Source organism: Polypterus senegalus, chromosome 6 (assembly GCF_016835505.1).
Source record: "Polypterus senegalus isolate Bchr_013 chromosome 6, ASM1683550v1, whole genome shotgun sequence".
Lineage (NCBI taxonomy): Eukaryota > Metazoa > Chordata > Cladistia > Polypteriformes > Polypteridae > Polypterus > Polypterus senegalus.
This window is the reverse complement of record NC_053159.1, coordinates 114,071,034-114,084,832: the sequence shown is the minus strand read 5'-3', so window position 1 is coordinate 114,084,832 and position 13,799 is coordinate 114,071,034. Positions and strand designations below refer to the sequence as shown.

The 13,799-nt window shown below is 38.8% G+C and overlaps 1 protein-coding gene across 7 annotated transcripts in view; it reads right to left on the bottom strand.

Annotated features, from left to right (window-relative positions):
- Positions 1–13,799, bottom strand: part of mtmr4 (myotubularin related protein 4) — a 226,069-nt gene that overhangs the window by 134,677 nt on the left and 77,593 nt on the right. For 5 of the 7 annotated variants that reach the window (XM_039756820.1, XM_039756817.1, XM_039756819.1 and 2 more), the window contains one exon: positions 6,385–6,474. The exons of 1 other annotated variant lie outside the window; for it this stretch is intronic. In XM_039756820.1, coding sequence (XP_039612754.1) covers positions 6,385–6,474 — 90 coding nt within the window. Of the gene's footprint in view, positions 1–6,384; positions 6,475–13,799 lie in introns of those variants that run through there. One more of the 7 variants, XM_039756822.1, reaches the window with a different exon arrangement.

Here is a 13,799-nt window from a genome sequence, read left to right as displayed (position 1 = left end):
TGAAACTTGCTCAGTGTTTTGTTCTCCCTTGCCATTTATAGAAGGCAGCATTTCTGGTTGGATAATTGTAGGGTACATTCAATAAACATTTTCCCTTTCTTAATTGACTACACATACCTAAATTCTAAAAACAGCTTGTGCTAAATTACAACCACACTTGTTGACTGCTAAGTTACTTACTGAGATAACACTAACAGTGTTGAAATGTGAAGCACCACTAGACACAGTGTGTTAATGCTACAAATTCTGTGCGTTTCAGGCAACATCACAGACTTTAGGGTCAATCACATTTGCTACTGTAGCCTAGTACTACTAAGGTCATGAGCAAATGCAGTGTTGTAAAGTTAACCCTTAAACTCCCACATACTTGGAGATTAATTAACCCCGTGGTCGGCAAATACCTTTTTGCTGCACATTTTTAAGTAAATGTCACAATTCACAAAGAAAATGTGAAATTTTAATGTAACTCATTTTTATTCATGCAAAGAGCATCACAATTACTGCAACACTGATCATTTTACACGCTGCCAATGAACTGTAAAAAATATTTTAAAAACTACTGGAACAATATGTACAAGGTGCAACTGACGCCATGAATGAAACTCAGTAAATCACCAAGACAACTGCACTTAACTGGCTGCACGCAAGCACAGAGAGGTAAGCGCTGAAGCTTGCAGGCTTGTCTAGTGCAGCAGCTGAATCCCAAGGACAGTGAGGCTGCAGTGACCAGCAGTGATCATGGAGCTGGCTGCTCAACGAATATACGGCACTAACTGATCAGCTCTGATGTGCTGGCAAATTGCTCTGTGAAATGACTATAGCCAGTTGCAGCGTTCAATGAATGTATGTTGCCGAATATACTTGGCTCCGGCATGCTGCCAAATTACACTGAGAACCGACTATAGCCAGTTCCGGAAGTTTAAGGGTTAACAGATGACAAATTTTCCCACCTGTTCTAAATAAGGCTGATTTATTCATACATTATGCTGCATCCTCGAGTTTTGGTTATTTTACTTAATACATGCTTCCTCTGAACCACCTATTCCTTTCTTTAACCATTGGTGTCCATTATAAAATGGTTTAATGCAGTAAGCAGGTTAAGAGTATAGAAGGAAGGATGGAATTGGCACATGACGTTGGGGGTTGGTTGCCTCCTTTTACCCCAGAATGGATACCTGAATGCAAAACAGGGTCATGTGACTCAGGGAGAGGCAATCTTTTTATGGATATACAGTGAACCCCAGCTATATCGCGGTTCAGCTATCGTGCCCTCGATACATTGCGGATTTATTAATACTATTATTATTACTAGGGGCTCCGCCCCCTGTTCGATTCGCTCGCCCAACCCCGGATTTAGTTTACTGGATAAACAATTGAAAGAGATTGTTATTTTCATAGGAATTGTTACATATGCATTATTTTCATTTTTACTTTAAAACTTTTGTAAAAACAATATTTGTCCTTTATTTCCTGCCCTGGGCGTGGTTAAATCTCTTTCTCGCAGCACTGTTCGTGTTGTGAAGGGGGGGGTCTGAATGCATGCTAAACAAATGCGATCGGTTCAGCTGGTGTCTTGCTGCTGCTGGCCAGCTGTGTGTTGTGCTTGTCGCGCTTTGCGTCAATCACTTAAAAGCCTGTACAGCAGCTGTCCTTTTGCCACTTTGCGTCTCTGCCGCTCGCTTTTAAAGGGTGGCCTTTTGTTTGGTATGAATGCAGAAGTGGACAGATCAGCTACTGGCTTTGTGCTGCTTCTGCCAAGATGCCTGTTCTGCTTGTCGCTCTGAGTGTTTTGAAGGAGGGGGATGATGGGGGGGGGTGGTAGTGTGAGGGCTGAATGCACGCTAAGAAGTGCTCGGATCATCTGCTGGCTTTCTGCAGCTACTGCTCGCAAGCTGCAAGTTCTGCTTGTCGTTGTTTTAAGAGCTGGGAGCACCTGAAGTTTGTCGGCCAAAAGCATTCCAACAACTGCTAGGTTAGATGTCAGTGAACTTGTTTTAAATTGTAAGTAGGGCATGTCATCAAAGTGTCTGTCCGAGATGATCTGGTCTCAATTGCTTCGCTCAAACCACTTTGTGTTGTGAAGTGGGGGGAGCTGAATTCATGCTAAGGAGAAGTGGATTGTGTGCGGTTTCTGCTTGTCGCTCTGTGCGTCAATCATTTAAAAGCCTGTACAGCAGCTGTTCTTCTGTCTCACTGCCTTGTCTTGTGTGACATTAAAATGTTTTATAATAGAGAGATGTTACTCATATCCTTAGCCCGACATCCACATATCATATGTGTTTACAAAGTGTGTTTTAATAAGTTTACATGTGTTTAAAGCATGCGGAATGGGTATTTTAAGGCTTAAACTATAAAAAAAAAAATGTTTACTTATATAGTCTTTCTATATAGCAGATTTTCACCTATCACTGATGGGTCTGGTACGTAACTTCCACGATAGGCAAGGGATCATTGTACAAATGTATGTATTGTGTATTTATTAATGATAATTTGAAAAGGTGTGGATGGCAGCTCTACCAGCCTAGAAGCATCACTGGCTAACCTGGAAATCTCCTGGTGTTCCCAAAGGCCACTGTGCTTAGATCTGTGCTCCAGTTATATCATGAGTTTATAAAGAATTCAGTGTTCCACCAATTACTTAAAATATATAACCAATGTAGGATGCATTTCAAGGTAGAGAAGCTCTTATTTATTGCTCCCATTTAACATATTAAAATATAGCATTTAACACAAGGATAACTAGAGATTAAGAAACGTGTATATCTTTAAATATGCAACATATTTGTACTTTATATACAAATAGTTCCAAATTTTAATTTTCCAGGTAGTTTTTTTTTAATTTACAAAATCTTTTAATTTTGTTAAAAGAAATAGCTGGACTGGCTACGGGTGTGTTCACAGTGATGTTTGAATGCATATTAAAAATATAGGCAAGTCAATAGAATTGTCCAAAAAGTTAAGAGAAGAGGTCATTGCCTTGCACAAACAAGGACAAGGATACAAAATGACATCAAAGGCATTGAATGTTCCTAGAGACACCGTTGGAAGTATAGTTTGCAAGTTCAAAGATAAAGGAACACTGGCTTCACTACCTAGACGCAGCAGAAAGAGGAAGCTATCAACATCTGCCACCAGATTTCTGAGGTGGCAGGTAGCCAAAAACCCTAAGAGTGACTGCAAAAGACCTGCAGCAAGACTTGGTGGTAGCAGGCACCAAAGCTTCAGTTTCCACACTAAGGCACATACTAAACACTGAAGGTCTCAATGTCCGAACTCCAAGATGCACAACTACTACTGGCCAAAAGCACAAGAAAAGTCAGCTCCAATACGCTTAAAACTATATACAGTAAATAAGCTACAGAGGTTTTGGAATTCTGTTCTGTGGAGCAATGAAACAAAACTGGAACCTTTCAGGCCCATGGCTCTACAGTATGTCTTGAGGTGGAAGAATGAAACATTTGCTGAAAAGAACAACCTCCCTACAGTGAACTACTGCAATGGCTTGGTGAAGCTCTGGGGCTGATTTTGTTCTTCTGGCACAGAAAACCTGCAGTATGTGGAGAACAAGATGGATTCAATCAAATATCAAAAAATCCTAGGAGAAAGCATCATGACATCAGTGTGGAAGCTGAAGCTTGCGCGTCACTGGGCCTTCAAAGACAATTCAAAGCCCACCTATGCTTGGTTTCAAAAAAAGTCCTGAAGATTCTACAGCAACCATCACAGTCACCTGACTTGAACCCTACAGAAAATCTCTGGTGGGATTTGAGGAGGTTGCAGCACACAAACCCAAGAATATCAGTGAGCTGGAGGCCACTGCCCATTAGAAATGGACTAAGACTGAAGACTGAATCTAAACCAGCTATTTGCTGGGATTTCTTTTCATTGTAATTTTTATTTTATCGAGTCTAAATGACCAAATGCCTTATTTTGTCCACTGATAAACTATTTACATTTGTGTAACATTCATTGAGGAATATTTTGACATTCTTAATTAATCAAAAAAAAAATCATCTAGGTCGATGTTATTTCCTATGCATTCTTTGGCATATGTAAGGCAACTTTCTAAGCTGTTTCCCAAACACTGCTCTATGCACTTGAATAATTAAAACTCCTTTTACCATGCTTACACTTTTTCATGGTACACAAGGGACATCAATTCTAACTGATGTGTAAACTTTTTCCAGCTGCTTTATACTTAGAAATCATTTTTGCCATAAAAGACAAGAATATACTCTTAAAATTTTTATGTAACAATGCTTTCAGAGACAAGTGGACTGTGTGTGCAGAATGCCATTCTACAAATAACAACTTGGAACTGAATTGGCCATCCTCTTGCTTCCCATGTAGGATAAGGGTAAAAAGACTAGGTTATCAAACGAATAAGAATAATTTTTAAAATTAGGGGGTGCAGGAATAAGAATAAATATGAAAATTAGGGGTAACCAGTTTTCTGTCCCTCTGCGTGTTAAATAATTCATAATCCTGCAAAAACACATGCATATTAATAACATACAAAAAAATTATTATTATGCTTCCTTGTGAGCAAAGTAATTGATAGGTGTTGGATAAAGCAGTGGGGCCAATGATTTTGGCGGTGATGTATGCTGCAAAGATTATGCAATTGTGTGATAAGCTTTGATATTGCTTTAATTATTATTAAGGGGGAATCAAGTGTGTAATATATTTTAAATCATTACTTGTATAAAATAGCAAATATGTAGAAATAAGGTTTGTTACAATACCAAAATTTTAAACTTCAGTATGATACTAAGACTACCATTTTATATACCCAAAATAGCATATTTTGTCACTCAGTTAAAAAAAAAAAACCTTATTTAAATAAATTGCAATTCCGTATGAGTCATACACTCTTTTGTAAAAGGTAAGGAGCACAGTTCTGTAAACAATAAAAACCAAAGAAGTTTAAATCCAGTCAGCATTTTTTTAGATTGATAGAAGAAGTGCAATGAAATCTTACAAAAGTCATTATATTTTAATGGAATAAGTATTGCAATCTTTTGTAAACAATGTACATAAAAATGAAAAACAAACATTAAAGTAAAAACAACAATAAAGTGGTCTTTTGTAAACAACTGTTTAGAAACCAAACACAGACCACTAGTACATTTAAAGGCTTTGCATTATTGCAAACAATGCACATTGCATTTTTATGCAAATGAACTACAATGTCTTGCAACTTCTATATTTTTGAAAGAAAGACTAGCTTGTCAACGTGCTCTCCTGTAAGGCATGCTTTTGTTGGTCTGAAATGAGCCCTGATGTACTAAATACATGCTCTGAAACACAGAGCGTATGAGCACATGGAGAGGTCACTCCACTATTCATGCAATTTAGGACTGAAAAGTTAACAGTGTCTTACATTATATAGTAAACCTGATGAAATATAATCTTTAAATTGCACATAATAAAATAAAAAAGTAACAGACTTTGTGCTGACAGTTTAAAAATAGAGGAAGCAAAGGAGGCCCAGTTAAAACAAACTGTAGACTCCTGTCTTAGTGCAGAAAGCGTTTAACCAGCTACAAAAAAATGTTTTACACTGAATTTTATTTGACACCACAGTTAACAAGCTTATACTTATTAATGTTTCCAGAATTTTGAGACACCTCTTGAAATTCTGTGTGTTGACTTGCGTGATGGTCCTTTAAGCTGAGCTGGCGAACCCATTAAGAGATATACTGCTATTTTAACACCAATGAATGGGTGAACACAGGGCTACAACTCTAGCCATTACAACCTGGAAGTGCATTCATAATGCAGACTGTAGAATCAATATTATGAAAGTACTGGTGTAATTTTAAAATGTTAAAAATCAACACTTGCCTCGATAATTGTTTTGCTAGTTCACTTTTTGGGTATGCCAGGCATAAGCTTGCGTTAGAAATTTTGAGGCAAGCCGAATCTTCTTAGGTAGGTTGGTTAGGTTATGACCCTGCCTTTATGGTAATTTTTAAATCATTTGCAGTTTCCAAATTAGAATTAACACTGAGAAGCCAACTGTACCTTTTACACTTTTAAGACTGTCTTTAGTCTCAAATCACCTTCCACAGATATACTTATAAAAAAAAAAACCTCCTTGACAGCAATATGGTATGGTTCGCCAAGAAAAAGACTGTCAAAAACAATCTCCATAAATTTGTTGGCAGAGGGTTTACATGTATAATTAACACATATTAGAATATCTATTGCCAAAACATGAACAGTTGTTTACATCTTATAGCTCAATTACTGCAATACAATGTTAAAAAAACCTTACCCAAGATATCTGAAATTAGATTGTTGTTACATAACAGTTAAATGGACTAAAACTGTCTAATAATGATAGCTATAAAATACTCAGTCAAATTCATTATGCAGTACCTGCAGGCTCTCATCTTCTTTCACCAGCTCCTTATGAGGGAAAAGGTCCTTGGCCTGAATATATTCCAAGCTAGGAGGACCTTCCTCGCCCTGAAAATAAATAATTCCAGATTATTTATCGTGCAATGTGTCACCACCACCTACACCAGAATACTTACAAAATTTAAAAAAAAACTTTTTTCTTTAACCAAGGCTTTTTACATTTCTGAACATCACATGATAGATAACTTTACAAAAGCCCGAGGAAGAACAAAAAAATTGTATATACCATATATAAACAACAAACACGCATAAATATGTCTGGCTTGGATGTTGGAGAGCTTCTGCTCTCAATATCAGGATTGTAGGTGCCATACAGGATGGTTATGTCTGTCCAAACGAACAAATGTTAATGCCTTGCGATGAATATAGCAAGTCCAGCTTGTTGCGTACACAAAAATAAGCACGCCATTAAAGTCTTAAGATCAGAGTGAATCTTTTTTTTTTTTTTTATATATAAATACTGTGCGGAAAGGTGTTGTGTTGATGTTACCAGTGTCCCCTGAAGGAGGTATTTCACCTTGCAGGGCACTCTAGATAACGTTGAAAAGAGTCACAGTGCACGGCTTGATGGCAAGTCCAGTCTGTACCAGGAACTGAGAAGGACAGCTGCGAGGGCTCCAAGGGCAAGTGACACACCATTGATCGTCTAGTGACCCACATTCTGCTTGCAGGGGAATCAAATTATTACGCAAATCCAAATCTGTTCCTCAAAGAGTTGCAGTCAGGGTGGCTGATGGAATGCACGTTATGGATGACACTGCAGTTGTGATCTGCTGGGCTGGCTATTTTGAGCAGCTGTTTAAAGCTGATCCTCCGGCTAGGACATTGGATATCTCTAGCTCCAAGGTTCTTGAGGCCGATCCTCCAATTAGCTGTGAAACCCCCAATCTCACTGAGGTTGCATAGGTGGTAAACCTGCTGAGATAAGAGAAGGCCGCAGGAATCTTTTGGCGACTGGCGTGAACCTCTCCAGGCTGGTTGTAAGACTGTGTTCCTGGCATTGCAAGCAATCTTTGCTTTCATTTGGGAGACGGGGATCATCCCAACGGACTGGAAATCGGGACTTCTTGCCACTATCTGGAAAGCGATGGGTAATTACCTGGATTGCAACAACTACTGGGGGATAACATTGCTCTCTGTCCCGTGTAAGGTCCTTGCTAGGGTCATCCTCAATATGATCCATAATCACTTGTTCAACTACCATCGACCGGAGCAGGTTTTACAAGAAGTCCATCATCCACTGCATCCTGGCAGTGAGGGTTCTCATGGAGCACAAATGCGAATATCGACAGAGTTTCTTTGCAGTCTTTGTTGATTTTCGTAAAGCGTTTGACTCAGTTGATCACGCTGCCCTGTGGGACATCCTGAAACTTCGTAGGATCCCCTCAAGGCTGCTGGATATCAAAGTTGGCCTGTACTGCTGCGTTCTTACCAGTTGATTCTGGGGTTTGACAGGGGTGTGTTCTTGCTCCTACTCTGTTCAATGCTTGCATGGACTGGGTGTTGGCGACAAAAGATTCACTGATCATGACTTTGCGGACGATGCTGTGATCTCTGTAGAGACAATGGAGGCTCTGATCATGGCTCTTGAGAGACTAAGTGAGGAGTCTGAGTGTCTGGGTTTGCAAATGTCCTGTATAAAAACCTGACTGGGCGAGCTTGGGGGGGGGGGAAAGAGTCAAGAGGTCACTAGAAAGGGGTATGTGGCTCTCCCAATATCTATGCAAAAGGACAAAGGTCCTAGTCTTTACAGTCCTGGTGCATCCTGTCTTGCTATATGGTTGCGAGACATGGGTGCTAACCAGTAACCTGAGACAAAGACTGGACTCCTTCGGTACTGTGTCTCTTTGGAGAATCCTTGGGTACCGCCGGTTTAACTTTGTGTCCAATGAGTGGTTGCTCACAGAATCCAGAATGAGGGACATTACTTGCATTGTGAGAGAGCGTTATTTATGGCACTATGGCCATGTGGCACGATACCTTGAGGGTGATCCGGCTCATAAGATACTCACTGTTGAGGACCTGAGTGGCTGGACCAGGCCAAGGGGACACCCACAGAACACCTGGCTGCGGCAGACTGACACTCATCTCCGGATGTTGGGACTGAACTGTGCATCTGCCTGGGGGTTTGCCAACCAGGATCCCGAACTGTTTCGTCGTGTGGCGAGTGTGGCAACACACTGTACTGGTTCATGCTCCCCATCCTGGCAGAAAGGTGCTTTACTTTAAAATCTCTCATTGACTTATAACATTCTGAAGGACAGCTTAACCTACATTTAGTTTTGTGGGCAGGGGAACGTTAAAGGAACAGTAGACACAAGGCAAGAAACCTTCCTACACAGTGTCAGTCTTCCACAGGAATCTTTAAATGCTCATGAAAACTAAATTAACTACATTATAGATTATTTTTTGTATGGCACATCTATATAGTAAATGCCCTGCCATTTGCATTATGTTCAGAGTACAGCAACATTTCTACTTGCTCGTTAGACCCACATGTATAAAAAAAAGCAAAAAGAAATTACACCATACATGCAAAAAATAGAAAAATGGATTCCTACATGTTAAAAAGGGAAGCTCTTGACAGAGGTGACATTTACATGATTTTACATTGGAGCTGCAAACATGTTATGGAGGTCACAATAGGATATATGGAATTACGTTTAGATTTGTAGAATGATGGTTTTTATCTGAAGTGACTTACAAAAGAGGACAGCATAATCAAGTAAAAAAATGAGTAGGTAGGTAGGTACTTTATTAATCCCAAGGGGAAATTCACATACTCCAGCAGCAGCATACTGATAAAAAGCAATATTAAATCAAAGAGTGATAAAAATGCAGGTAAAACAGACAATAACTTTGTATATAACAAGGGTATAAAATTGGTCATCGCAGCTGAAGAGCTCAGATCAGAAATAAAAGCAAGTTACAATTTATAGATAATACAAACCTAACAAACAGAAATTCACCAAGAAAACAGTCTTTAAACATTTCTTAAACACATTGAGGGAGTCAGAATTCTGAATAAAGGTGTGCAATCTGTTCCACCAGCTGGGAGCTACTCAGAAAGAGAGTCTGAAGTGAGATTTAGTACTTTGAAAAGGTGGCATCATTAGATGTCATTTATCAGTAGACCTGAATGGTCAAGAAAGAACATAGAACCTCCAAAGTGTTTATATACAGTGGTGTGAAAAACTATTTGCCCCCTTCCCGATTTCTTACTCTTTTGCATGTTTGTCACACAAAATGTTTCTGATCATCAAACACATTTAACCATTAGTCAAATATAACATAAGTAAACACAAAATGCAGTTTTTAAATGATGGTTTTTATTATTTTGGGAGAAAAAAAATCCAAACCTACATGGCCCTGTGTGAAAAAGTAATTGCCCCTTGTTAAAAAATAACCTAACTGTGGTGTATCACACCTGAGTTCAATTTCCGTAGCCACCCCCAGGCCTGATTACTGCCACACCTGTTTCAATCAAGAAATCACTTAAATAGGAGCCGCCTGACACAGAGAAGTAGACCAAAAGCACCTCAAAAGCTAGACATCATGCCAAGATCCAAAGAAATTCAGGAACAAATGAGAACAGAAGTAATTGAGATCTATCAGTCTGGTAAAGGTTATAAAGCCATTTCTAAAGCTTTGGGACTCCAGCGAACCACAGTGAGAGCCATTATCCACAAATGGCAAAAACATGGAACAGTGGTGAACCTTCCCAGGAGTGGCCGGCTGACCAAAATTACCGCAAGAGCGCAGAGACGACTCATCCGAGAGGTCACAAAAGACCCCAGGACAACGTCTAAAGAACTGCAGGCCTCACTTGCCTCAATTAAGGTCAGTGTTCACGACTCCACCATAAAAAAGAGACTGGGCAAAAATGGCCTGCATGGCAGATTTCAAGACGCAAACCACTGTTAAGCAAAAAGAACATTAGGGCTTGTCTCAGTTTTGCTAAGAAACATCTCAATGATTGCCAAGACTTTTGGGAAAATACCTTGTGGACTGATGAGACAAAAGTTTAACTTTTGGAAGGCAAATGTCCGTTACATCTGGCGTAAAAGGAACACAACATTTCAGAAAAAGAACATCATACCAACAGTAAAATATGGTGGTGGTAGTGTGATGGTCTGGGGTTGTTTTGCTGCTTCAGGACCTGGAAAGCTTGCTGTGATAGATGGAACCATGAATTCTACTGTCTACCAAAAAATCCTGAAGGAGAATGTCCGGCCATCTGTTCGTCAACTCAAGCTGAAGTGATCTTGGGTGCTGCAACAGGACAATGACCCAAAACACACCAGCAAATCCACCTCTGAATGGCTGAAGAAAAACAAAATGAAGGACTTTGGAGTGGCCTAGTCAAAGTCCTGACCTGAATCCAATTGAGATGCTATGGCATGACCTTAAAAAGGTGGTTCATGCTAGAAAACCCTCAAATAAAGCTGAATTACAACAATTCTGCAAAGATGAGTGGGCCAAAATTCCTCCAGAGCTGTAAAGACTCATTGCAAGTTATCATAAACGCTTGATTGCAGTTATTGCTGCTAAGGGTGGCCCAACCAGTTATTAGGTTCAGGGGGCAATTACTTTTTCACACAGGGCCATGTAGGTTTGGTTTTTTTCTCCCTAAATAATAAAAACCATCATTTAAAAACTGCATTTTGTGTTTACTTGTGTTATATTTGACGAATGGTTAAATGTGTTTGATGATCAGAAACATTTTGTGTGACAAACATGCAAAAGAATAAGAAATCAGGAAGGGGGCAAACAGTTTTTCACACCACTGTATAATCAGTCTCAGTTGAATTGAACATCAGACACATGCTGGTATCCTTGCTAGGAGACAGTTGCAGTAGTTTATTTGTGATAAAACCAAAGCCTGGACCAGGAGTTGTGCTGCACACTCTGTTAAATACAGGCTGATCTTTTCTCATACTTTATAGAATAAATCTACAAGAGCAAGAGACTGAGGCAAAATGATCTCTGAAGAACAGATGGTTATCAATTTACATGCTGAGTTTGCTTGAATTAAAATGAGGTTTAAAAGCCAGAACGCCATTAATGGAAGAGTCAAAGATTTTTTTTAAGAGTAGCTTTTGAGCCTGTAAGGAAATTTAAAAAGATTCCGGAGAACCTGTATCATTCACTTTTAATATATCACTGAGACAAATAATCAGACAGGAGAAGAGACAACATTCAGATTGCCTGCCTGAATGAAACAAAGTGGAGTACAACCAGCAAAAAAAATTAACCATGATGAACAAACTGAATTTTTGGGGTTTGGGAGGTGATAAAAGTAAAGGGACAGAGACTGACCCCTCAAGTAGGCATGCACCAATGGATGATATCAATCGGGAATCAACAACTGATTACTCATTTGTGTTATTCAACACTTGTATCAGATTGTGTATGAATAAACTGTAAAACCGTTGCACACAACTAGTAACTAAAAACCTTGACTAATATGCACAATGATGGTAACAAACTGAGCATTAACAATGTAAGTGCTGAACAATTCCCGGGGTTCCAAAAAATGTGAAAATGATCTTCGTACAATTTCCTTGGTTACCCCAGCTCCATTTATTTTGAAATGCAATGACAGTAGGGCTAATACTGTAAAAAAAGATAAAATCATTTCTTTAACTAAAAAAGTTTATAAGAACCTAAATCATAACAGTAAGTAAAATGTTATAATCCTTGTTTTTCTATGATTCTCCATTGTCCACATAGCCTGCCACAATGACAACTACATAAATTATCTGTGAGCAGCCCTGAATGGTTACATCACCACTCAATAACTAAGGTCATCTTCGTTTCACAGGTAAAGAGAGGAAGATTATTTTCAAATGGATTTTCATTTGTCTTTGTAAGCCACAGTGATTGCTTTATAGAGCACTTACAGTGAGGGTAAGCAGATTGGTATTAATTTTTTCCTGTATTAGAGCACCCGTTTTCATAACAAAGTGAAGTACAGGTTGTTATTAAATCAGATTTCTTAAAACCCTGAGCTTATCAACTTTTAAAATAGTCATTACAAATTATTCTAGCACAAGCCAATCACTTTTTATAGGTCACAGACTCATTTAAGTGCCAGTAACTGCAGCTGGAGGAGGCAAGGGTTGGGTGTGCACTTTTGCACTAGATAACTATGATCACCTGTCTTTCAGTGGAGATGCTTCTACATGCTAAAAAAAAAAGAACAAAAGTTTGTCTATTTAATGCACGTCTCAACTACCATAACTCACACTGACAACGTGACATGAGGCGATCTTTCTCAATAAATCCACATTGGCATGTGCTTGTTCCTGATTCAATAATATTTTTCATGTCAAACTGATGGACGGGTCTCTCTCCAAAAAGATAACGGAAATCCTCAGCTTAACAGCTTTCAAAAGAGTCCTCATATGTTACTTTGAGAGAACCAGTTGGGGAAAGTCTAAATAAAAACCATACCTAGTCTACCTTGGTATTTGGTACTTTATTTCTCTGTGAAAGAAATATTTACAATTTATATATCAATACTGACATCTTATTTTTACATACAACCATAATAAAAAAATCTAATATTTATTTAGTTACATTACAGTATATAATACTTTGCAAAAGTCTCAGGCACTTGTTTAAAAAAAAAAAAAAAAGCTATTATCTGGGAATGTATTAAAAAATAATGCCATGAATAAACATGAGTGAATTCAAATGAATTCACTTTGCCTGAAGTCTGGCAAAGCTGCAGCATTGTTCAGAACTTCACCGATCTAAGCAAAATGCAATGAAGACTATGGAGAATGTGAAGCTGAACTTGTTTTCAGTGGATTATAATGGTGCAATTATCTTTTCAGTATTCCTGAGGGCTAGGCTAGGGAAGTGTCTGCCAACTATTCTGGACCAACTGAGGCCAGAAATGTGACCTGAGCTGTGAGGAATCAGTGCTGACCACTGTTCCACCATGCCTCACTGTGATAACATTAATAGAATTAAATATCAGAACAGTAAAATTTTTGCTGCTGCTACCAGATAAGGACAACAATAAAGCATATGGATTCTTCACGCCTTCCAATTTTCATGAATTGCACATCTCTCTGGGTAATACAATTAAAGAGGAAGGTTCACATATTACACACAGATCACATACACATTCGAACGAAAAGACATTTCCTTTAAGACAAAAACACAAAGTCATGTCAGCTCCGGAAGGATAGCCAGCCTGGACACCTGTGCAGCTTAAAAAGTGAGTGGAGTGGCATCAGTTGAGTGTGATGTTGAGCTACCATCTCCTTCATGTGAATGTCATATCTTTGGCTTCATCCTAAAACAATGTTTTATGGCAGTTTTTGTTGTTTAGTAATTAGAAGCATCAAGTTCCTGTTTTA